This window comes from Prionailurus viverrinus, chromosome F2 (genome assembly GCF_022837055.1).
Source record: "Prionailurus viverrinus isolate Anna chromosome F2, UM_Priviv_1.0, whole genome shotgun sequence".
Taxonomy (NCBI): domain Eukaryota; kingdom Metazoa; phylum Chordata; class Mammalia; order Carnivora; family Felidae; genus Prionailurus; species Prionailurus viverrinus.
This window is the reverse complement of record NC_062578.1, coordinates 80,694,005-80,719,111: the sequence shown is the minus strand read 5'-3', so window position 1 is coordinate 80,719,111 and position 25,107 is coordinate 80,694,005. Positions and strand designations below refer to the sequence as shown.

At 52.6% G+C, this 25,107-nt stretch overlaps 1 protein-coding gene across 11 annotated transcripts in view; it reads left to right on the top strand.

The window, feature by feature from the left end:
- The window catches only part of PTK2 (protein tyrosine kinase 2), a 258,431-nt gene that overhangs the window by 188,117 nt on the left and 45,207 nt on the right, over window positions 1-25,107 (top strand). For 10 of the 11 annotated variants that reach the window (XM_047842378.1, XM_047842374.1, XM_047842376.1 and 7 more), the window contains 7 exons: window positions 1,535-1,632; window positions 7,225-7,309; window positions 8,489-8,589; window positions 10,858-10,973; window positions 11,854-11,954; window positions 15,196-15,285; window positions 17,862-18,066. In XM_047842378.1, the coding sequence (XP_047698334.1) occupies window positions 1,535-1,632; window positions 7,225-7,309; window positions 8,489-8,589; window positions 10,858-10,973; window positions 11,854-11,954; window positions 15,196-15,285; window positions 17,862-18,066 (796 nt within the window). Of the gene's footprint in view, window positions 1-414; window positions 436-1,534; window positions 1,633-7,224; window positions 7,310-8,488; window positions 8,590-10,857; window positions 10,974-11,853; window positions 11,955-15,195; window positions 15,286-17,861; window positions 18,067-25,107 lie in introns of all 11 variants that reach the window. The other variant, XM_047842383.1, reaches the window with a different exon arrangement.

The following is a 25,107-nucleotide window of genomic DNA, read 5'->3' as shown; positions in this document are numbered from 1 at the left end:
CTTACTTGTGTGCATTCTGACTTGTGTGCGCCGGCACCACAGAAAATGTTTAAATTTACACTTAAATTTTGTACGTTTCCACAGAGAATCCAAATTTGCACTTGGACGTTTATTATCCGGTGTTGAGTAGTACATGTCCAATGTGGCTGACGTTTATCCAAACCCCACGAAGATGTTACTGTGTAGGAATTAGGAGATGGAAACTGGAAAGCGTTGTGTCCATCACATCGAGTTAATTTGAGGAGATTTAGGTTTTGCTCATGTCTAGTCTTTTTCCTACTGATGTTTGAGGTTAAAATATTTCACACAGTAAATATTGAAACGTACTCTCGGAGTTTGTTGTTGTTAACCTGATTGCTATCAGTTATTTCTAAGCAAGGTCTTCAATTTTTTTCTCCCTTAATTGCAATACAGAAAGCTATGGAATAGACGAAGGTAACACGATTCCTTTAAAATAACTGCATTTGCTTGCAATTGCAGCCTGCGGAGTGGTGTGGGACGTTTCAGTTCGCAGTTAACTTTTATCCTTAAACCACTTGTCATTGGTTTATCCGTGCTATTAAACCAATGGAACTACCAGCTAAAGTGATTTTAAAGAGGAAAAGAACCACCTCAAATTTGAGTCGGATTTTCTGTACGGCTTCTCATTTGATAAACCAGGAAGAGTTTTGAAACATTTGGCTGTTGTTTTATTCCGTTGGCGACTTCACTAATGGAGTCCGTGCAGCGTGGATCGTGCAGACAGGTTTCCTGGCCGGAGAAAATCAAAATCCGCAGCAGTTAATTGGATTAGAATTCATGGTCTAGGTTGCTAGTGGGTATTTTATTTCCATGTGCCTCAACGGCCTGCTAAACAGTCAGTTTGGTATAAATCGCAAGAAATTAATAGGTTGATTTGAGGCAAATGCTCTCAAAAATATAAAACACTCATCATTTGTAATGCAGTATGTTCAACCTTGATTCCAAGTCATCTAATTTTGAAATTAGTTTTTAGAAATGGCCTCTTTAAACTCTTTAGCTCCATGAATAATATAGATAGGATCGTAAGAAAGTGGAAAACTCTTAAACTTTTAAAACAGAGTTACTCGTGACACAGTTTTCCCGTTGTCTCCATATTTTCAGACTTCAGTTATTTGTAAAATAATTGCTTTAAATAACTGTGTTTTTTAGACTTTCGTATATTAATACCTAAACTAATAGCATTGATTTCTTAAGCATATAATTTACTACTTGGAAAAACTATTTAGAAAACGATCAGACAGATACAAACTAAATCGAATTAAAAACATGAAAAAAATCTGCCTTTAATAGAACTCACATCGTTTTGTGGTTCAACCAATGCCGTTAACAGTTTGTGTAACTCCTTTCACAATACCGTTTAAGAGAGTTCCACTCTGTTTAAAGCATTTTCATAGAGTGATGTGCCACCAGTGAGAGTTGTACTCGTGGATGATAAGGAAATGCGTTGAGTGTAGTGTCTGCATTTGGAATACCGCACCTACCTAATTTTTGACGTACGGATCGTGCTTTGCAGCCAGGGACTACGAGATTCAAAGAGAAAGAATCGAGCTTGGACGGTGCATCGGGGAAGGCCAGTTTGGGGACGTACACCAAGGCGTCTACATGAGTCCAGTAAGTCCTCCCTGGCAACCAGAAAAACGCGCTGCTTTTGACTGTCGCCTCTTCTTTGTCTTCTCGAGTCTTCCCGGCTCTCCTTTGCAGAGGTCTTTCACAGAGCCCGTCACACACGTCAACCTGCTCAGAGTATTCGGGAGCAGAGAAATGGCACCCTTAGCTCCTAGAGGGCTGGGTCTGTCTTTTGTTCATTTTGATCTTTCAGCCTCTCTCATCAGGAACAGATCCCACAAGGAGTGTTCCATTGGATGGAACAGATTATGACTTTACTAATAGCTTTTTTGAGGTATAAATCACATACTATAAAACGTACTTTTTAAAAACATACAGTTCAGTGGTTTCTTAGTGTATCGATAGAGTTGTACAAACGACAGCACGGTGCATTTTCCAGCACCTTCTTTACCCCAGAAAGAAGCCTCACCCGCTAGCAGTTACTCCCGTCCCGCCCTCCCCCGGCCCCTGGCAGCCAGTCGTCTGCTCCCTGTTCTCTAGATTTGCCTCTTCTGGATGCTTCACGGACACAGACTCGTGCGACACGTGGCCTTTCGTGATCGGTTCTTTTAGTTAGCATGTTCTCAAGGGTCATCCACACTCTAGCGTGAAGCGGTACTTAGTGTCCTTTTTTGCCAGGCAACATTCGATTGTGTGGGTAGACTGTTTGTGTTTGTCCGTTCTCCAGCTGACGGGAATTTGGGCTGTGACCGCTTCTTAGCTGTGAGGAATGACGCCTCTGTGACGGCCACCGCACAGGTCTGCGTGTGAGTAGTTAGTTCTCAGTTCTCTCGCGTAGATGGCAGAGAGTGGAATTGCCGGGTCGCGGGGTCACGTGGTGTCTGTTCCGCCCTTTGACCCGGAGCTGTCGCTGAAGAGGCCGCGCCCCTTCCTTCCACTCCTGGCAGCGGTGCGTGAGAATGCCCGTCCCTCTGCAGCCCTGCCGACACTGGTCATGGTATGTGTGCCGGTTAGATCAGCAGTCGTGAGACACCAGCAGGAACTCACTCAAGGAACTTTTTTTAGCTGGAATAACGGGTGTACGCAGATGACACAAATAAGGGATCACAGACCGTCCCCAGCTTACAGTGGTTCGACTTACTCTTTCTTGATCTCACGATGTTGCAAAAGCGATCTTCATGCAGTATAGAAATCACACTTAGAATTTTGAATTCAGATCTTTCCCCAGGCTAGGGATATATGCGTCCTCTTCCCCTGCAGGGTGGTGGCCACAGCTTCCAGTCAGCCCACAGCGGACGCACTGACGGCCGTTCCGCAGCCACGCAGCGATCCTGTCACTCTCAGTAGAGGATTTAGTGAATTACAGGGATAGCAACACTTCGGTGTGAAATACGCTTTGTAGGGGGCGCCTGGGTGGCTCAGGCAGTCGAGCATCCAACTCTTGATTTTGGCTCGGGTCATGATGCCAGGGTGGTGGGATCGAGCTCCGTGCTGGACGTGGAGCCTTGCTTGGGATCTGCTGCCTCTATCCCTCTGCCCCTCCCCGCCGTGTGCGTGCTCTCGCGTTTTCTCTCTCTCTCAAAAAGCAAATAAAATAATGCTCTGTGTCCACTGGTTTTGCCCAACTATAGGCCATTGTGAGTGTTTGTGAGCACACATAAGGCGGGTGTGGCCCAGCTGTGATATTTGGTAGGTTAGGTATTTACGCGCATTTTGACTCAGGGTATGTTCAACTTACGATGGGTGTGTTGGGACGTAACTGCATCTCAGGTCAGGGAAGATCTGTGGTAACACAGACGATTGACGTTTTATGTTACCCCTGCTTTGGAAGCTGCAAATGGTGTTTTCCCAGTAGTTCCATACCTGTCAGGTTTTCTAGAGCTGAAAGGGTTTTCTTGTTTTGTTTTCTTTGGGTCACAGGAGCAGCAGACAATTGCCACCGCGTCACTAAACAAATCAGAGATTCCATTTTTTTTTTTTTTTTTACATTTCAGCTTTGAAAGTCTCTACCTTGTTCTTACGCGTAATTCTGTCATTTATTATGTATTTTTAGCTGCTAACTTTTCTTCTAGTTTTTTTTGTTGTTTTTTTTTTTTTACTCTATCTGTTATTATCTTCCTAATTCTCTTAACCTCTGTTCTTTGAAGCAAAAAGCAGTACAGAGAGCCCTGGGTCCAAATTTACTCAAAAGGCCTGCTAACTTTTAGACTGGCTCTACCCAACTGAGATAAAAGGCAGGTGAGGTTTCTTGACCCGAAATAATTACAGTTGAATTACAGTCTCTGTTAGGTCTCTGGGCTTGCTGTTAGGAAGGCACTTGGGGAGTGAGTGCATGAGCCTAGCCATAACAGGCACTGGCAGGGAAAGTTCCAGGCGCACGCTGTGGACAGGGAGGGCGTGTCTCACTTCCGGATTGTTGGACCTGTGGGAGATGAGGGAAACTGAGGAATCCAAAGTGGCTGCTTGAGCATCGGTATGAGTTCCGCTTGTTGAGTGAGGCGGAGGAGGCTCAGAGGGAAGCACGTTGGATAGTGGGCGCGTTAGTAAGGGTTCCCCGGGGAGACAGAAGCAGGCGGGTGTGGGTGCTTTCAAACGAGATCTGTTAGGGATTGGCTCACGTGATTATGGAAGCTGACGTCCCCTCAGATCTTCAGGTGGCCTGCTGGAGACCCAGGAGAGCTGATGGCTTCTTACTGCCAGGCTGCATCTGAAGGCCTGAGACCCAACATAGCCAGTGTGGTTGTATTCCAGAGGGTCAAGGAAGAATAATGTCCCAGTGCAGAGCGATTCAGCAGGAGGAATTTCCTCTTGTTCAGGAGACCGGCTTTGTGTTCTGTTCAGGCCTTCAGCTGATCAGACGAGGCCCACCACATTAGGGAGCGCAACCTGCTTCACTCAGTCTATCAATTTACATGTTAAATCCATTCAGAAACACTCTGAATAATGTCCGACCAAATAATCTCTGGGCACCCTGTGGCCCAGGCCAGTGGACACATGCGGGTAACCACCACAGTGGGATATCAGGAGGTTTGTTTTGCTCAGTTCAAGTTTAAAATAACTTCACAGCATCCTCGTCAAGACAGGGCACAGGTGGGTTGGATATGTGGGTCTGAGCTGAAAGGCAAAGTGAGGGCTACAGAGAGGAATTAGGAGGTCGCATGGAGGTGGGACCTGGGGCTCAGTGAGGCTGCTTCTCATCGGGCTGGCGTGGATTGCGCCCTGGGATTTCCCGACACTGACAAGACAGGAAGCGGTGTCCTGCCTTCCACTCTCCCCCTGTGCCAGTCTTTCCTGCCTGAGGCTGGCGTCTTTGGGGACAGCGAGCCACGCTCCCGTAGCTTGGCAGATTGAGGTGTCGTCAGCACCCAGAATCTAGCATGGCCACCATTTCAGAGCTAAGTCTGTGACACAGCCGCTGCCACTCCCTGTCGCCTGTCACACGCACACACTGCCCCGGTCACTCCTGAGATAAAGCCCTGTTGCAGAAGGGGCAGGCCACTTCCAGCAGGGTGATCGCGGGCAAACCGCGAAACCTGTCAGCCTCTGCCGACCCGGTTGTCTGTAGAATGGGTGGCCCGGACCCTTGTGCGCCTTGTCAGGCTGCCTCACAGACCGCCTGTAGGCTCAGTGAGATGATGTACAAAAGGGACAGAAATGCCCAAAGCCTGTCGAGAAAACTAAAGACTGCGAGACTATGCGGCCCCCGTCCGGGATCTCATGGCTAAGTGCTTCTCGCTCCTGTGCGAGGGCGCCTGCGTCCGGCCACCCCCGGGGGGGAAAGGAGGGGTCCAAGACAGCAGCCCCCCCGAGGCCTCCTCTCTTCACTCCGGAGCTGCCGTCTCTCGGCCTGTGTGACCTCGTCCCCTCTCCAGATCCTCTGGCGAGGACGGGACCCCGAGGCAGGGTAGGAGTCGGGGCACGGCAGCCGTGGCAGAGACCTGAGGCAGTGCTTCTTAAACCTTGGTCCATTCACCGGGCTGTCCCTGCTGCTTTCTCCCTTCCTGTCCTCACCTTTTCTGCCTACTTGACAGAATGTGAGGTACCTTAGAAAATATCCAGCATGAACAGTACGTGGTTCTACCAAGGACAGTGTGAAGCCCAGGGTAGGATAAGCCCTTCAGTTGCTAATTAAAACCATCCACGGGGGCACCTGGGCGGCTCGGTCGGTTGAGCGTCTGACTCTCGATTTCAGCCCAGGTCACGATCTCACAGTCCAGCAGGATCGAGCCCTGAGTCAGGCTTTGCACTGAGCCTGGAGCCTGCTTGGGATTCTCTCTCCCTCTCCCTCCCTCCTTCTCTCTCTCTCTGTCTTTCTCTCTCTCTCTCTCTCTCTCTCTCTCTCTCTCTCTCATGCTTTCTCTCTCTAAAAATAAAGTATAATGAAGTAAATGAAAACCATCCATGGTATTCCATTGAGGCTTGGAATGGCCTCATTTGTCTTGTTCAAGCTCTGTCTTTTGAATTCGTTCGAGAAAATATCAGCTTCTTTGGCAGGCAGATCGACACGCCTTCTTGGTTTCTCTCCACCTTGGTGGTCCCCCTCTGAGTCTGCCTTGTGTCTCCCCCTCTCCCTGACCTCCCACACTGCTGGGCGGCCGGGTGCTGTGCTCGTGCCCCAGCCCGCGAGGATCTCCTGCGGATCCGGCCCTCCGGGAGCTGATGGGAGGGTGGGGGGGGGGGAGGCGCAGTGGTGGGGTGGCGGCTGGGGCAAGTGTGGGCAGTGCAGGTGACGCAGGGTGAGGTGCGATGCTTTGATGAGCTCCGCCGGATCCTCCTGCCGCTGCCCTGGGTGCCACGCTATCTCCCCCCCACCTCACGCCCCTCACGTCCTGGTCCTGCTCGAACTGCTGCTTCCCTTTCTCTCACCAAACACCTGAAGTCTCCTTACCAGCATCGCACCTCACCCTGCGTCACCTGCACTGCCCACACTTGCCCCAGCCGCCACCCCACCACTGCGCCTTCCCCCCCCCCCCACCCTCCCATCAGCTCCCGGAGCAGGTGCTCCTTCTCAGCCAGAGGTCAGCCATGGCACTGCTCTCCCCGGGGCGCCTTTCTTTTGGTCCAGAGGGCCCCGCTCGGGCTGCCTGTCCCAGCGCACCGCCTTGGCCCTGCCCCCACCACTGCCCTAGCTGCAGCACTGTGACCCTGGCTGTGCCCGCCCGCCAGTCCCTCCCTCCCTCCTTCCATTTTTTCGCCCTTGTCTCTGCCTCGCACATCCTGACACGCTCCTTCCTGGTCCACGCCACTGTTCCGCACGAACATGCTCTGTGATGAGCTCGCTCCTTGTGTGCGTTGTCTGCTCTTTGCCGGAACGGAAGCCTGAGTAGAGCAGGGAACGCTGCTGCCTTTAGCCCAGGGTGTGTCCTGAGCGCCTGGAAGGCTGCCTGGCACGCAACAGAAAGTGTTCGTGGGACGACGAACGAATGAATGACCTCCAGCATTTTAACACCGTGTCCGTTTCTTCTGGGGTCTTGCTGAGTATTTGACGTGTTCTTCTCCTGAGGTTTTCAGTTCTGATCCTGCCTGGTCCACAGTCCACATAGTTGCAGAACAAACAGCTCTTCGTGAACGTGCCCGTTGATTCATGTAGAGAACCTCTTTTTGCATGTGTGTGATTCTGAAATTTCCCTGACACAGGAGAATCCGGCTTTGGCGGTCGCAATTAAAACATGTAAAAACTGTACTTCGGACAGCGTGCGAGAGAAATTCCTTCAAGAAGCCTGTAAGTTTCTAGAAATTTCTGTGGAGCTCCATTTGACGTTTTATCTGTGTAAAATACAAGCCATCTCTAAGAAGTAAGAAAAAGAATATTCTGACTTCTATGTGACAACTGCATTTACTGTCTTGCCTTGCAAATTACTACCTGTATCTGTAGAGGCGCCTGTCTCCACATTGTCCAGGTAAGCCCTGATGTTTGGGTGTAAAGGTCGACAGATTTACTGTCCCTGTGTCCTTTGGTACCTGCACCATTCAGCATCCTGGCCCTGGAATTGGGCAGATGTAGAAATGAGTCCAGCCCAGGTGCCACCAGACCCTAGAGTTGGGGGTGAGCAGGACAGACGCGGTCCCCACCCTGAGGGAGCTTACAGACTGGGCAAAGAGCCGGGACCATGGCCAGGGCCCTGCTCCTGCTATAGTGCCCACCCCTCAGCTCTCTGTTCACATGTCCAGGGATGAAATTGCTGGGAGGGTCTCGCGTGGGTGGGTGTTCTCTGCAGAGTACAGACCCATGGAGAGCTGGTAGCTTGTCCTGTCCGTCTGCACCTGTCTGGCTCTTCCCAGCTGCCTTCGGGCTGGGATGCCCTTCCTACCCTCCCATGGCTTGTCCCGTCTCATCTGACCATGTGATGAAAATAGTTTCCCCTCAGGAGGCTGTGTCACAGGACCACACTCTCACCTTCCTCAGTATTTGTAACTAGGTAAACATTGCCTAAAAATTATTATTCCGTTTCTCTAGGCTCTAAGCTCCATGGGGACTCGGGCCGTGTCTGCTCTGCTCACTGCTCAGACACAGCGCCCCGCTGTGAAAGGCACTCAGTAGACATTGGTCATGTGAATGGCTCCCTGTGTCCTTCATCACATGTACATCGATTGAAGGCCCTCTACCTTCCATTTCAGTAAATATTTACCACCTGACAGTCCAATAGATTAATAAGTCACAGAGTAAATCATACTGACTTCGTCAATACATTATAACTACTCAAAATCATACTGTTAACTTTCATCAGAAAAAAGTCTAAGTCTGTCTTTAATCCTGTTCCTGTGTCTTAAGTACGAGACAAAGCCTGTCTCAGCTCGCTTGTTTCTGCGGAGCACCTAGGCCGAGAAAACACAGGGCACAGCAGCCCCCTTACCTAACGCTCTACCAGAAGAGTGACCTTGGACACCTGTCTCTCCCTAGTAACGATGCGCCAGTTTGACCACCCCCACATCGTGAAGCTGGTCGGTGTCATCACGGAGAACCCCGTCTGGATAATCATGGAGCTGTGCACGCTTGGAGAGGTAACCTGGCCCTCAGACCCGCCCGTCTGCCGGCCTGCCGTCACTGTGATTAAATAGCAGTCCCGTGATTGGGACTCGCCCAGCCTGCGCTGGCTGTTTGGTGTCCTTTGTTTAGAAAAGGGGAGTACGTTACGGATGCCCTTGTCCTTTGGATTCGGGGAACAGAACATCTTCATCGGTGAACCCCCAGGTGATGCCCTAACTCAGCACTGGCAGCAGTGGGGACCGGGTGGTCCCTCCTTCCTCTCTGGTGCTGCTGCCTCGTGCCAGCCCAGGGGTTTGACGATGGAAGAGCCAGTCTTCGTGCAGTTGTGGTGCCTTAGCGCTGCATTTAGGTGAACCTGCAGTTCCTTGTTCCTCTGAGAACTCATTTCACGGTGTCTCTCTGACCGACTGCTGTTAGTCACAGTTTCTGTTGAAAATGGGAGGAACACACATAGACAGATCTCCTTATTTGACTTTCTCCCAAACACAGAAACTCTCCACTTAGTGTGTCACCATCCCCTGGAAGCGTGTCAGAGGCCAGCCCCAGGCTGCTGAATCAGACTTGTTCCCACCTCCAGGCCGCTCCGTAGCCTGCCTGCGTGGGGATGAACACAGCCCCGTTTTCCAGATGCCGACCCTTGACCTTCTGGTGCTAACAGTCGGTACTTCCACCTTCCGAAGCACTGTACGCGCTCCTTGTCTTTTAAAGAACACCGAGCGCAGTTTTGCTTTTCATGGCAGTTAGGGGTTCCAGGGCCCAGATGTCAGAGAGCAGTCTGGATTCTTCCTCCTCTTCGTGACCGCGTCAGCCTCCCTCCCCCGGAAGGGCCTGCCTGGTGGCTCCTCTCTGTACTTGATAACCTAGTTTGCTGGATGAAATAACTAAGGCCTCTACAGGATCTCTTCGTCCTCTGCCCTACCTTTCCAAAGGAAACAGTTCTGACATATGTATTTTGTTCATGATATCTTTCTGGTTTTGCTTTTGGAGAATTTGGTAATTTTTCCGGCTTAAACTGTCACTAAATCTTTCTCCTTTATGTATTGATTTTGTAGATTAGAGTTAAATTCATCTGCCTTCCTTTGCCACGGTGGCCTTTAGCTGAATTGATTATGACAGTAGTAATAAGGACCAGTGGCATGACTGCCCAGCACCCTCTGCAGCCAGAACTTCCTGGAGGGTGGGTGGGAGAACTGCCCCTGGCTCCCCTTCCTCCTCATCACCTTCTCCTCAGGTCTGGCCTGGGACACAGCAAGGTGTGGGGCCGCAGGTGCATCGGCCAGGCTACGTGCCGGGCTCGCTCAGTATCTAGTTCTGTGTGTCCTCCAACTATTATTATCTAGCAGTATTTCACACTGCGATTTTATTCATTTCCTTGCAGAATCTTTCTGTATTTTTTTCCAGAAATTCGTGGGGTGTCTGGGTGGCTCAGTCAGTTAAGCATCCGGCTTTGGCCCACCCACATCACGATCTCACGGTTTGTGAGTTCAAGCCCTGCGTCGGGCTTTCTGCTGTCCGTTTAGAGCCTGCCTTGGACCCTGTCTCTCTCTCTCTGTCTCTGCCCCTCCCCTACTCGTATGCACACTCCCTCTTTCTCTCTCTCTCAAAAACAAATAAACGTTTAAAAAAAAAAGAGAGAGTGCCTGTGTGGCTCAGTTGGTTAAGTGTCCAACTCTGGCTCAGGTCATGATCTCATGGTTTGTGAGTTCAAGCCCCACATTGGGTTCTCTGCTGTTAGCGCGGAGCCTGCTCCAGATCCTCTGTTCCCCTCTCTCTCTGCCCCTCCCCTGCTTGTGCTATCTCTTTCTCTCTCTCTCTCAAAAATAAATATTAAAAAAAATTGTCTACAATCATGAAGATTTCAGTATTTTTTTGTTTTTTTTTTTTTTTTTTGAGAGAGAGTGAGCAAGCAGGGGAGGGGTGGAGAGAGAGAGAGGGAGAATCCCAAGAGGCTCCATGCCATCAGCAAGGAGCTAGACATAGGGCTCCATCCCACAAACCATGAGATCATGACCTGAGCTGAAATTAAGAATCAGATGCTTAACCGACTGAGCCACCCAGGCACCCCAAAGATTCCAATCTTAAAATAGGATTTCAAATAAAGAATGATGAACCATAATTTCTGAGCCATGTGGCTGATTCGTTACACCTTATTTTAGAAGAATTGAAGCCATTCTTCTACAAGTGTGTGTGCGATTGGGCACCATTGTTGAACATAGCTCTTCAGCTCTTGATTTCTGTTCTCGGTCACTAATTCTTTTTCATCTCGGTCACTGTTCCCAAAGCTGAGGTCGTTTCTGCAAGTGAGGAAGTACAGTTTGGATCTTGCGTCTTTGATCCTGTATGCCTATCAGCTTAGTACAGCTCTGGCGTATCTGGAGAGCAAAAGATTCGTGCACAGGTAAGATCCAGGCTAAAGCTGGTGAGCTGCCCTGTGGTGGGGGCAGGGGTGGGAGGTGGGAGCGGAGAGACCAACGCAGGGGGGGAGGAGGAAGAGGTACTCGGTGTGCCCTGTGATCCCGCGTGCCACCGGCCTCCCGTAGGCGGGCAGTATCGCAATGTCGCGCTGCCCTTGTCCTGGCCGAGGGAGGAGCCGTAGTCACATCCGGAGGGCTTTCCTCACGTGAAGCCTGAAACCTTTGCTTGCCTTCGGGAAGCAAATACTGTTGAGAGCTTGTACATGCCCTAGAGCAGTAAGCATGCGGACCTAAAGCAGTCACTGTCCTGGGGCTTCCTGGGGCCCCCCGAAGGGTCACGAGTGACATCTGCTGGCATTCGGTGGAATTTCTGCTTCTCATCTGGGTCCCTTCTTTGAATGCAAGAGAAAGCCCTCAGTTTGTTTCCTGGGACTTTGTTACCCAGCACTGAAACAGATGGCATCAGCAAAATCGTTCACAGGCGTTTAGATGACAACTTTTATTTTATGGAACGAGGTCTCTTAGTAGCAGCAGGGTTGAGACCCCATGCGTGCGTCACTGTCTGTCAGTGCGGTCAGGAGGGTGGTGGTTCAAAAAGTGGTAAGCGGTTTCATTACGGGAGAATGTACTCCGCAGCCGTTCAAAATACTAGTCATTATGTTAATGAGTAGACAACTGCCTAAAGGATCGTCTTTGAAGTAAAATTGTAAAATTGTCTATTTTTCAGCGTGTAACAAATCTGTTTGCATTGTCTATAAACTGTCTTTCAGAGTACCTGTCGGTATGTCTTTATATAATATAGAGGAGTTTGTAGGTTTGTTTTCCTTATATTAGAATCCATTACCCGGAATTCTTCCTCTTCAGGGACATTGCTGCTCGGAATGTTCTGGTGTCCTCAAACGATTGCGTAAAATTAGGAGACTTTGGATTATCCCGGTATATGGAAGACAGTACTTACTACAAAGGTAAGGAATCCAAGCAAGCAAGAGGCGGTGGGCTCAGAATCCTTAACGATTCTTACGTCTTCAGAAGGTGTGCCCTCGTCCGCTCGGCTGAAGTGTGACAGGGGTGTGACACCAGTTCACGGCCTTCTCCACGCCTCCTCCAGCAGCCGGACTTCACGGACGACACCTTACATCAGCCTTGCCTTACTGCCCATTAACTCACAGTGGGTCAGGGACTTCATTCCAAAACATAAAGCTGGAGAGCTTTTTTGAAAACTGTAGGAGTAAATCTTTGGGGTCGAGGGCTTTGACACCAAAAACAGGGTCCATAAAGGGAAACACCTGACAGAAGGGACCTCATCCAAATGAGAACTTTCTGTTCTGCAAAAGACCCTGCGAAGAGGGTGAAAAGGCAAGGTGCAGACTGGGAGAGGGTACTGGCCAACCACAGTGCCCTCCTACAACCACGGGCCATTCAGCAAAGGACCAGTTGTCCGCAGTGTGGGGTGAGCCCTGAAAATTCAGCAGGGAAAACCATACAGACTACGACACCGACAGCAGGTGGGAAGGGAAGCCGCCCTGGAGAGGATACGAGGAGGGCAACGAAGCCTGTGCAGAGGCCTTCGGGATCCTTAGCCCTGGGGAGATGCGGGTTCAGACTGTGAGGAGATATCTTTTCACACCTGTCGGAATGGCTACAGTTTAAAAATAGTGATAACACCAAATGCTGGCAAAGATGCAGAGAAACTAAATTGCTCACAGCTTGCTTGTGAGAATGTAAAATGGTCCATTTAAAACCCTGGAAGAGTTTTGCAGAGTCTTAAGAAGTTAAATATGCACCTGCCATACAATCCAGCAGTTACACTGCTGGGTGCTTCCCTCAGAGAAACGAAAGCTGACATTCACACAAAACCTGAGTTTAGATGTTCGTCGCGACTTTAGTTCCAGTAGCCAAAACTCGGAATCCCCTCCGATGTCCTCCAGCTGGTGAACCCAGTCCGACCCGCACAGCAAGGGGGGCTGGGCCCGCTGGCTCGCCGAGAGCAGTCAGACGGAGAGCTCTCCAGTCTGTTCGCGCCGTAGGCATCAATGCGTGTGTTTTAGAGCGGAGATGTAGCTCGTGTGCTTTTCCTTTAGTTTTGTCAATTTTGGAATCAGACTGACTTGGTTCCTCACATTATTGAACAAGTCTTTTTTTTTTTTTTTAATTTTTTTTTTAACGTTTATTTATTTTTGAGACAGAGAGAGACAGAGCATGAACGGGGGAGGGGCAGAGAGAGAGGGAGACACAGAATCGGAAACAGGCTCCAGGCTCCGAGCCGTCAGCCCAGAGCCCGACGCGGGGCTCGAACTCGCGGACCGCGAGATCGTGACCTGGCTGAAGTCGGACGCTTAACCGACTGCGCCACCCAGGCGCCCCGAACAAGTCTTTTCAGTAATAAATTTTCATGTTCCCAGTACTTGAGCTAAGGTTTCAACTATAAATCCGTACTATGCTCCTAGTATATATTCTAAGGATTACTACTGTTTTAGAAAGGCTAGTTTCTTTATCTACTACTTAAATGTTTATGTTGTGGCAGAATGAGCCCAGGTTTTTAGATACAAAATGAGTTTCCTTCATTTTACACCATGGCTCACGGCGCTTCCCTTTCCGTGTGCCCACCGTGTGCTGCAGCCTGGAAGGGTTTCAGTAGTGGCTCTGGGTTACGTGAAAAGAAAATTCTTCAGCTGTTTATTCATTTTAGTCAGTCATTTAACTTAAAAATGGCCAAGTCGGTTTTCTGCTGTTGTAAAGTACCTCTCGTACCCCACCCGAGCCCTGACGAGCCCAGGCGCGGGACTCCCAGCGAAGGCCGAGCCCCGAGCAGGGTGGCGGCCGAGGCCCCGCAGCCCGTGGGTGGCATCTGTAGTGAGCAGCTGACAGGTGCGTGTGCTTGCTGCCGGCTCAGGTCCCGACGTGCACAGTCCGTCGGGTTCCAGGAGAGCACTCCTAGGGGTCAGCGGCCCTTCGTTCAGAACACAGGTGCCGAGTCGCTGGTTTGGAAGGCGCCGCACAGACGACTTGACCTCCGTGGCCGTGAAGGTGCTTCGAGCGGGAATAAGTCCATGAAGCAGAGCCGTCTCCTGAGAGTGCCGAGGGGCGCTGGGCGCCGGCAGAAGGAGGTCCAGACCCTGCGGCCCAGGGCTCCCGCCCCGCCCCCCGCAGCTCCGCGCCCTGCCGCTGCCGTCCCGACCCACTGCTCGCTCCTCGGCCATCTCTGCTTCCGGAGCACGTGGCCTTGACCCGGCGTCTGTGCTGCGCCCCCCGCCGTGTGCGAGTAGACTCTGCTTCCACCTCTTGGGATTAGAACTCCTCGAGAAGGGGGACCCAGGGCTGCCCACGTGGTAGCCGCATGGCCGAAGGAACGTTCAGTGGGGCGCTGAGTGCTTTCCTTTGTGGCACAGAAGGAAGCACGATGCTTCATGCTGTCCTGAGGACTGCACTTTCTCATTCCGTCGTCCGTCCTGCTCTTCACGTACTGGTGACGGCGGCGTCGCCAGTCCTCCCTGCGGAACCCGAGTTGGCGCATTCGGCCAGTCGCTGACGTCTGTAACTCGCGGTCGTGTGGTGCTTTCGTAGGAGCAGCGGGCATCTGGAACCTGTCTCCGCTGGGGCGTGGGGACGGGTGGGGGCGGTGCCGGACGGCCCGAGCCCCTCTGGCTCTGGGCCAGGGCCTGGCCTTGAACCCCAGCTCTGGCACCTGGCGGTGGGGCGGCCTCCGGCAAGTCACGTAACGTGTCTGAACCTCGTTTTCTGAAGAAAAGAGAGCCTACCGGGACAAGTTGTTTTCGGGGCTTAGGTTGGAATTGATGTGAGACGTCGTATGTGTACGTACGTGTTTCCCTAGAAACACCGGTTCCCTACTGGGAACGAGAGCCGACCACGTGTCCTTAGCAGAGGCTGCAGCCTGCGGACGAGGAGCTGTCGGGGAAACCGCCCAGCTCCGCGTGACCGGGCGCGGGGCCCCCTCTCCCTCGTTCCCCGCCTCTCTGCGGAGGGAAGGACCTCAGTGTTTTATCTCCCTCCCGCAGCGTCAGCAGCTACTCCCAATGACCTGACAGAAAGGCAGGAAACAGAAAGTAGCTCTCCCAAATAAGCAGAGTCCAAGGGGTCAGATGCTTAAAGCTTTTTATTTTGGAAGTAAAAGTCTCTGCTAGCTGTAGCTGTGAGATCCTTGAGCAGATAACAAGGAAAATTCACTTTCTAAAATTAATCTTCTAGCTTCCAAAGGAAAGTTGCCTATTAAATGGATGGCTCCAGAGTCCATCAACTTTCGACGTTTTACCTCAGCCAGTGACGTGTGGATGTTCGGTGAGTATCGTGAAGTCTTGTGTTGTTACGTTGTGCTATGTGTATGCTACACAACGCACGTGGCGTCACCTCTCTTCACGGCATGGGCTGACGTGCCTTCCCTTGTCTGACCGCTCCTTCGCCGGGCACACGGCGCCAACCGAGCGCCAGCGTTGTGTGTCACTTCTGGGAGGCCCCGCTCTCGCTCTCTTCTCCTCCCCCTCCCGTCTCTCTCTGCCGTCTCGTCCGTTCCTTCCGTGTGACCGACCGTACGTGGTTGACCTGTCCCTCTGGTTCTGTGACCGCGTGCTTCGCGGGTCTGGGGTCCCGTCCCGTCCCGGGGCCGGACCTCCTCCTGACTGGTCTCACGGCCTCACGGTTTGCTCCTGGGTCCTCTGTGGCTCCTGCCCCGACACCTACCCCGTGCCTTGCCACCTGCTCCGGGTCGGGCGCCGTCCTCCTGCTCTGTGGGCCGTCGGGGACCCTCCTGAGTGGCGCGACGGTGGCCCTTGCTCCGTCACATTTGAGACCAGTCTCCCCTTTTGATACGCACGACACTCCCTCCCCACCCCGCTCTTCTGGCGTAACTCCGTCTGCCTGGAGCACGTCCTAAGCCCGTCTCCTCTGGGTGAGATTCTGTCCCACTGTCGGGGCCACCTCAAGCGTCCCCTCTTCTGCGAAGCCTCCTGTGGCGGGTGCGTCCTACAGACGGAACCTGCCCGTTGCCGTGCTCCCTGCGCTTTCTCTCTTGGCCACGCCGCTCAGCATTCATCTTGTGAGCAGTCTGTGTGTGTGTTTTCTCTGCTAGATTTTAAACTATTTCAGAGGAGATGTCTTCGTAACGTTATGTACCTTTTTTTCCCTGTATTTAGAAATAACTTTATGTACATCGAGTCTGTGTTCCTATTTTTTCTTCTGTGTACTGATTGTTGGTTTCATCCAGCGCCCTAAGTAATAACAGGTGAAGGAAGGAGCTTTTTAGCAGAGTAAGATGGCACAATTTAGAAAGGGCCCTGGGGTCTGACGGACACGGCTCTGTGTCCCAGAGCCCCGCTCATCGGCTGTGTGACCCAGACAGCAAGAAGGTTGCTGTGAAGGGAATTGCGGTTTGCACAGAGTCCACGGTGCCTGTGTTTTCCCATTTTAACTTCTCTGCAACTGGGGTGTGTCATAAGTCAGCAGCGTGTCACAGTCGGTGTCACTGGGGTGGTGTGGCACGTGGTGCCCTGCCTGCAACTCGTACGGCAGCTGCCGTTGCCTCCTCGTCTGCGTGGGTTTGAAAGCACTCTTTGGTAGGACGGAAAGAATTCTTAGAGGTTTTCTTAGAGGATTGTGTCACATCCCCCCCTTTTTTGGTCACATAAAATAGTGGTGTACATTTTAGCCAGTGACATCTTAGATTTATTTGATAGAATGCGGCATTTAAAGAAACGTGAGGTGTAACGATTCAGAACAACATGTAAATTTCAAAGCACCAGAAACATTTTAAGGTCTCAAGAAATGATGACCTGCGTTGTCGTTACCAATAACGTTGTCATGATTTCTGGTGAAAAACGCAGAGTTAAGGTGGTTTTTTGGTCACGCACGCTTCACTTTGAAATGCCTGGAATTTGGATCCCGTCGAGACGTAATTCACACGGGTACGATGCCGTGCCCTGCTTCCCCGGAGGCACACCCCACGTTAGGTACTGCAGACACCCCAAGTGCGTCTCCTCCCTTCAAGCACGTTACACACGCACGGGTAGGACGGAGACCCGTGAGGCTTTCCCAGGGGGAGTCCGTGGGGAGAGAGCCGAAGGGGCCCTAAGTGTGGCGAAGTTAACACCAGAAAGGTGCGTGTGTGTGGTGCGTTTGGGGGGGGGGGGGTGCAGTCCCCCGCTGTCGCGGCCAGTCTGCCCTCTCGGTTCCCCGACCAGAGCTTCGTGTGGTTGTCATTCTCCGCCTTAGGCTCCGTTCGTCTTTCTTTAAACACGGGCGCTCAAGCGTTGTTCAGAGGAGCCCGAGAACGCGTGTGGTCCGCGAGGATGCAGGGTGAGTGAGGAGGCTGTGGGCAGGGCCGCCCCGGCCCAGGGAGTCCGGAGCACGCGTAAGCCGGTGACGATGCCGATGAGCACCCTAGCCGCCCACGGCCAGCCTCGCGAAAGGAGTCCGGGTGTCCTAAGACGCGAGGCTTCGACTTCAGCATTTTCTTCGTTAGGCCTCGGGCCGGCTGCCGCGGTCACCGGCAGGTCGGACCGCAGCAGGGGGAAGGCAGGATTCATTCAGCTTGTCTTGAAATGGTTCGTGAAACCGTGAGGGATCACCGTCCCCGGTGGGCCTTTTCTAACACGGGATGTTTAGAGGAGTAAACCTCTTCTAAAAGCTGTGGGCTGTTCGGCTCATCGTTTACTCTTTGGCTGTTCACGTCAGACGAAGTTAATGGTGCTGTGCTCATTCGTCGCAGAGCTCACGGAGCGCTGCCTTATCTGGCCGCTCGGGCCGGAGTCCCACAGCTGGTCCTCTGGCGCCAGCGGTGAAGCCTCCCTCCCCCGCCCCCCGATTCCTGGGCCTCCCCGCTTCCTGCGAAGTTCACGGTCTGTTTTCATCCCGCTTCACAGGTGTGTGTATGTGGGAGATACTGATGCATGGTGTGAAGCCGTTTCAAGGAGTGAAGAACAATGATGTGATCGGTCGAATCGAGAACGGGGAGAGATTACCAATGCCTCCAAATTGCCCTCCCACCCTCTACAGCCTTATGACGAAATGCTGGGCCTATGACCCCAGCAGGCGGCCCCGGTTCACTGAGCTCAAAGCTCAGCTCAGGTAGGAGTGGGGGAGCGAGGGCCGGGGCTGGGGCAGGCTCACGCGGCTTCACCCCCCTCGCAGTCCTCGCGCCGCGAGGTCCTTCTGTCCGCACGTCTAAGGCTAGCTTACTCGCGGGCGAACATAATGACTTTCTTAAGGGGTTTGCTTTTATTTATACTTTGCTAGACTCCTCAGGAGATTAGGCCTTAAGATCTTAATAAGCTTCCAATTATGACCGAATCTCTCCTCCCCAACTTCTGACGGACTTAGCACGGCCGACAAGACCCACAGGAATGTCGTCCCCGGCTGCCTGTCAGTCCCGTCCCCAGCCCTCCTCCCATCGCCGGCACGCTCCTAACCGCTTGCGCTTCTCCCAGCACAGCCCGCCATCTGCGTGCTCCTCCTCTCCCGACACACGACCACCTGTTTGGTGCCCAGAATCCTGCTCAGATGTCACCCCTTCGGGGGGCTTTCCTAATCAGCCCTGCCCCCAGAGATGGCCACCCTCCGGAACCTTTTCGGTACTTCTTCTGTTACGGTTAAAACACCCCCCTGCCTGTTGCGCGGCCGTCTGGCGGCTCGTGCTTGGTGCCACGCGCGGTCAGACCCAGACTTTCGGTAGCTCCCAGGCCCCCGGAGGGAGCACACGGGGACTTGGCGGCCCGCGGGGCCCCTCAGGGTGTCTGCCCACGGCGGACCCTGCCACCTGGCCTGAGGATTCCGCATCTGCGTGTCTGGTCCCCGGCCAGGCTCCGCGCTCTCGACGGGCATCACCGCGTCGTGCTCGTTTCTGCGGCCCCGGCACAGGGGTCTGATACGTGCTCAGTGAACGGCTGCCGAATTGAAGTCTAGACTGAGACTTAGCACTGTAAGCAGTAAGGTATCTTCACGTGATACATACCCACGGGGAACCTCGTTGTGTAACCAACGCCGTGGTTGCACGTGTGCCGTTTCACCGGTTTCACGCTTCCTCTATTTTGTGTGCGAACTTTAAAATTTTGGTGTATTTTAGGTTTTTTTCATAAAAATGACCGAGTGTCAGGATCCAAGAGGTCCTGGTAGTGCCTCCGGCCCCTCCTTACCCCCCAGTGCCTGGAGCCCCACCCCATCTTCAGGCAAGTCCGCTCGCCAGACAAGTCTCCGTGGGAGGAGCGTGCTTCAGGGAGGAATTAGTAAGGCTGCTGGCGGAGATTTAAGACATTCATCCAGTCAGGAATTCTTGGCTAAGCGCCTCCTTCGTTGTCAGTGAGGTTCTGGGGATTCAACAGTGAACACAGCACAAGCCGTCCCCAGGGTTCACAGCCCAGGGGACCAGACGGGCCAGCAGGTCCCGTACGGCGAGAAGCACGCTCTGCGAGGGGCTCCTCCCGGGGCCCCGTGACGCTCCCCTGCGGGCCTGGGCCCATCCTGTCGGGCCCCACAGAACAGCTCGGCTCTGCCTTCCACGTGACAGTCCTTCAGGTGTCTCCAGATGCCTCTCTTCAGGCTAAAAGTCTCCAGTTTCTTGACTGTCCTACAGCTAATGACTCGTGCTCCCGCTGCTAGAGCTGGATTTTGAATGTGCTTTGTTTCGTGTTTCGCTCACACTTTTTTTTGTTTCTCCTGGATCTTTCCTCGGAATTCCTCCCCTCTGTGGCACCGGTCCCTCCCCCTGCCTCCCAGACTCCTCCTCTGTCTCGCCACCCTGCTGCTTTTCCACGAAGCTATGCGTTCCGGGCACACGTCCGTCCTGGGCTGCCCTCCTTTCTCAGTGCGCTTCCTGGGCCGTCTAAACTCTCACCTCTGTGTCTGCAGCTTCCGTCCTGCCTTTTCTCTCGAGTCCCAAAGCCGCCTTTTAGATGGCTGCTGGGCTTCCGTTCATCCTACAGCCAGCCAGTCACCTTGCCTCCCGGGCAGCCCCTGGCCCTCGCCTTCTGTAGGTTACAAAGGTACCTTTCCTCGTCTCCATCTTGGAGTGAGCGCTGATCCCTCACCGTCCCCCAACCGCGCAGCTGGGGAGACTCGACACAGTGTCTTCAGGCCCCTCCCCTCCCCCGGACCGCCCTCCGTCTGTCTGGCTCCTTAGTGGATCTCATGAATCATCACTGCAGATAAGCAGCTCCCTCACTGGAACAGCCCTCAGTGGGTTCCTGTTACCCCCACCGCCCACCCCCGGTCCCATGTGAGGTGGAGGCTTCCAGAATAGACTGAGGATTCCTTCCATCCTGCCCCTGTCTCACACGGTGGCCTCACTAACCCCCTCGGCCTGGGATGCCCTCTTCTCCACCTGGTGGAATCCTGCCCATCTTTCTCGCCGTCTTTCGCACAGCGGCTCCACAGCCGACGAGCCTCCCCCGCGGAGTCTCCGGAGCACTTTGTTCTTGTCGTGCTCCCCCTGTGCTGCCACAGACGGCTGCGCCCGCGTTCAGCCCGTTCCACAAACACCGTGGGCGCCACAAGGGCTGAGCCTGGGGCCCGGTCTCTGGGGCAGGAGGACTACACCTTTCCTGCCCTCGAGGAGCTCACAGTCTAGTATGTCCCAGCCCTACTAGACTGAGGCTCCTTGAGGGCAGGGATCGTCATACTCGCCTCGGTGCTGCCCGCACCCGCAGGCCAGGGGCCTGCGCACAGTAGGGCCCACACAACGCTCCAGTCGTGGCCTTGTGCATGAAAGCTCACATCAGCGTTCACTGAAGGACTGCTGCATTAGGAAAACTTGTTCCCAAAACTCTGCAAGGTGAATTTGTAGAACTAAATATAATGATTTCATACACACACACATAAAATACATACTGTACCTAGACTATGACTTCTGGATCTCTTGCGCACAGTGAACGCAGGTCGTTGAGCGTTAATTCTGTTTGTTTCTGTTTAGTCAGAAGTGGAGTTTAACTTTGCATCTTGAACGTGTGTAATATGGCTCCCAAAGAGGCCAAAAAACGTAACTTTATATATAATAGCTCTCGGACACTTACAGGTCACAGTACGTCACAATGATTAAATAGATTCTTTTATTGAGTTTTACGCAGTTTTTAATCATATCAAAGATTTTGACAAAGTAGTAAATCTCAGGGAGTCTTTACTCCAGGTCAGTTAAAAGTGTTTCCCAAATCCCATTCTCCGTGACCTTAAAAGAAAAGATCTCGAATGAACTCCAATTATCGTGGACTGCATGCATTTTGGGGCCATGTGTTTGTTGTTCACTGTGCGTTGAGAAAAGGCTCTCGGGATGATCCTCACCCCGCCGAGTCAGACAGTCCCAGGCCACACTTCCACGGGTGGATCCCCAGGACTCCCATGTCTGTCCTCCGTACGTCCTGCGTTCTTATTCACGGATGTGAACCCCCAGAGAAGCACAGGGACGGGGACCTGCACTGAACGTGACCCCAGTGTGCACCGAGCCACGTATGTCCTGACTGACAGGCTGTAAGGGTACACAGAGCAGTTTTTGAATGAAAGCACCACTTAATCCCTGGGTAGCTCAGTTAGTTCTTCAGTAGCCCACATGCCAAGGAAACTGCAGTCCCAGCCTCAGTATCTGCCCTCCCGGAGCTCACGCTTCCCCCGGCACCCGGCCTGGCCCAGGGCCTTGTGCCGCCACACAGCAAGGTCGCCTGTTGGCAGCTGAGTCCGGGGAGGCATGTTAGGTTCATGTGGACTTTCTTAAGTCCTTTCTTGGCAGATGAGGGCAACGCACTAATAAAATTCCAGTGTAAACTTTTACACCGTGATTTTTGTATCTTTTAAACTTTTTATTGCCATGCAAAGATGTGAATGTATAAACACGCCAGGAAGTAAACAGCTCTTTGGTTTGTCACAAGTCAGGCACACCCACGCAGCCAACATGCAGAATCAGAAAACAGCCCTTTCCAACGACAGTTCACCCTCCAAGGGTGACCGCTAACCGTGAATTGGCTCTGCCTGCCTTTGAGCTTTATGTCAGTGGTATCACTCAGTGTGTGCTTTTTTTGTTCGTTGCTTATTTCGTTCAGCGTTTAGTTGGAGACCATCCGCGTTATTCAGGCAGTTGCCCCTCTTTCTCCTCGCTCTGTGGTGCTCCGGTTTATCCTTCCTCCTGTTGGGAATGTGCATGCTTTCCAGCTGGGCTGCCCAGAGCACTTTTGTGTCTTTTTGGTGAGTGTAGGGACAGGAATGCCAGCTGGGCGCGTCTCTTGAGTGTCAGCGGGCGTGCACAGGTGTAGGGTCAGTAGGTCCTGCTGGTTTTCCGGAGCCGATATAACGTTCGGCCCCCAGCGGCGAACGAGCACTCCAGTCGCCCCAGACATAATGGTTTTGTAAACCTTTGGAAACGACTCCATGTTTCTATGCTCACTGTTTTCACATATGAAGTTTAGGCAAAAGAATATAAGTGGGAGGGGCGGCTGGGTGGCTCAGTCAGTCGAGCCTCTGACGTTGCCTCAGGTCGTGATCTCACCATTTGTGAGTTGGAGCCCCACGTCGGGCTCTGTGCTGACATCTCGGAGCTCGGAGCCTGCTTCAGATTCTGTCTCCCTCTCTCTCTCTGCCCCTGTCCTGCCTGCACTCTGTCTCTCTCTCAAAAATAAATAAACGTTAAAAAAAAAAAAAAAGATATAAGTGGTAAAAGAACATAACCATTTCCCTGAAAGAACGCTGACCCAATACGTGTCACTGGGGAAGGCGCTCCGTGCTTTGAGTTGGTCTCCATCGCCGTGGTCTTCAGGAAGACCTCTTAAAGCAAACCATGTTCCTTGATGGCCGGTCTCTGCCCTCTACAGTCAGCTTCCATAGTGGTGTCATCGGAAACCAGCATCTACTAAGTGCTTTCCGTTGCCAGGCCTTGTGCCCTGAACTCTCACACGTTAGGTCATCTTAGTCCTCACGGTCCTTGGAGACGTAGGTGACGTCACCACCGCCCATTCACAAATAAGGAGGCTGGAGGGCCGAGCTTGGGCAGTGAGCCCGCTGAGTCCCGGGCTCAGGCTGCCAGCTGTCGCGCGCCAGGCCTTGACCCGAGACGCGGCTAGATATCCATATGTGCACTGTCGCGCTCTGCCTTGGGACCGCGACTGTGGGCACGTGGTCAATGCTTAGTTAAAAAGGGGAAAGAAGGAAGAAAAGAAAAAACCAGTGTTCGAAGGAATTCCTGCTCCTCTGATTCTCTTATTTGTGTTCAGTCAGAACCAGAGAAATTCCCCAGAGGGAGAGGCAGCACCTGGTGTGTGCAGGGGCCACCACCCGCATGGACGCCGGGCGCTGCATCAAATCTTTGTCCCGTCACCTCCCGAGTGTGCGGCACGTGCCGCGTGGGCCTCTGGGGCCCCAGATACGTCGGGGAGCGGCGGTGGAAGTCACACGTGAGGCCCCGCAGGGGTGACTGGAGGCCGTCTGCAGCGCGGGCCTTGGGGGCGGGGGAGGGCGGGCTGTCAGGTTGAGAATGTGGTCGTGTTTGCTTTTGAACTTTGTCAAGCAAAGCTGGCCTGTGAGAGATGTGTCCGGTTAGGAAGTAACAGCTTGGAGCGGCTGCGGCTGCGGATTTATTACATGTTTTTCGGACCACATCTGACCATCGACTCCAGTGAAGTTGCAGGCTGCCCCCCCACCCCCACCCTGACCCGGACACGAACCGTACGTCCGGTGCTCGGGGAGGTAGAACCTGCACGGGCGTGGGCGCAGACAGGAGCTCACCCTGCTGTTCAGAGTGGTGAGTGTTGTGTTAGGAAGGTCAGAGCTGAAGAAGGGATTTGAGAAGGCTGCGTGATATTGGGCAAGTGACCCTGCCTCCCCGGAGGAGCAGGGTCCCGCGTCCCACCCAGCTTGGTTTTCAGGGTCACGAGAAACTGTCTGAAATGCTTCGGGCTGTGTGAGGCTCGGGGTGGGTGAACACCCTGTCACCGCTGCTCTGGTCACACCAGAGCGGCTCCCGAAGATCTGGAAGGGACCTGGGCATCTCAGCGCACAGAGGAGCGACCAGGTACTTCAGAGAGAAGTCTGGTCACCTGGATTTAAAAGCGTTAGCTGTCGTGATCCACGTACCGAATATGACGACATTTCACAGATGTGTCACAGAGATGTGGACCTTCCACCTTTAATCCGTGAACGGTGTCTTATACAAGCCTTTTTAATCCTTTTTGATTCTTCATTTATCCTAGTAAGTGGACTCTAAATGAAAAGCTCTGGGTCTGATTGATGATACCAGGTATTTGTGCCACTTCTCTGTGTATTTTCTTAAGTGGTTTTGTATTTGCTTCCAAAATTCCTTTCAAAGGTGGTGTCTGAATCTCTCCTTAGTCATCATATCTGTATCCTTCCCTCGCCAGCCTGTTGGGTCTAGATATTATCTAGAAGAGTAATCAGTTTCTCAGGTCATCCTACACACATCTTCAAATGTTCACGGCGTCTGAACTTCAGGGGTTTTTTTTGTTTGTTGGGTTTTCTTTTTTTCATCCTTAGCCTTACCAGTAACTTAAAAAGTCACGAGTAAATTGCAATTTAGTAGGAATTGATATGACACTGACCTTTTTTGCACTAAGGATTATGTCTTAACTGCTTCCCTGAGGCTCCTCGTGACCCATCCTTGGCTCCTGCCCACACATGGCTGTTCAGAGCTGTACTGTGTGCGTATCGTTACACCTCCACGGCTTGGTTTTGTGTGAGCAGATTTCCAGTGAGGTTTAAATGTGCATCTCATAAAAATTAGTCTTTTGTACTTACACGGCTGCAAAGGTCGTTTTCATGCCTATTTCCTTCTTTGACTTCAGAGCAGTTCTTTTTACTTTCCTTTTTGATTTTAGAGAGCGAATGAGCACGAGTGAGAAAGAGACTTTTAAGCAGGCTCCACGCGCAGCATGGAACCTGACGCGGGGCTCGATCCCACGACCTTGGGATCGTGACCTGAGCCGAAGTCAAGAGTCAGACGCTCATCTGACTGAGCCACCCAGGCGCCCCTGACTTCACAGCGGTTCTTAAGAACGAGTAACGATTTCCCTTTTCGCTTAGGAGAGCCTGAGGCTCAGGAAGTCCTGTGACTTGCCCTGGATTGTGCGGCTCACAAGGGGCAGACCTCAGACCCTGGGCCCCTTTGTCCTGCCTCCGAGACCA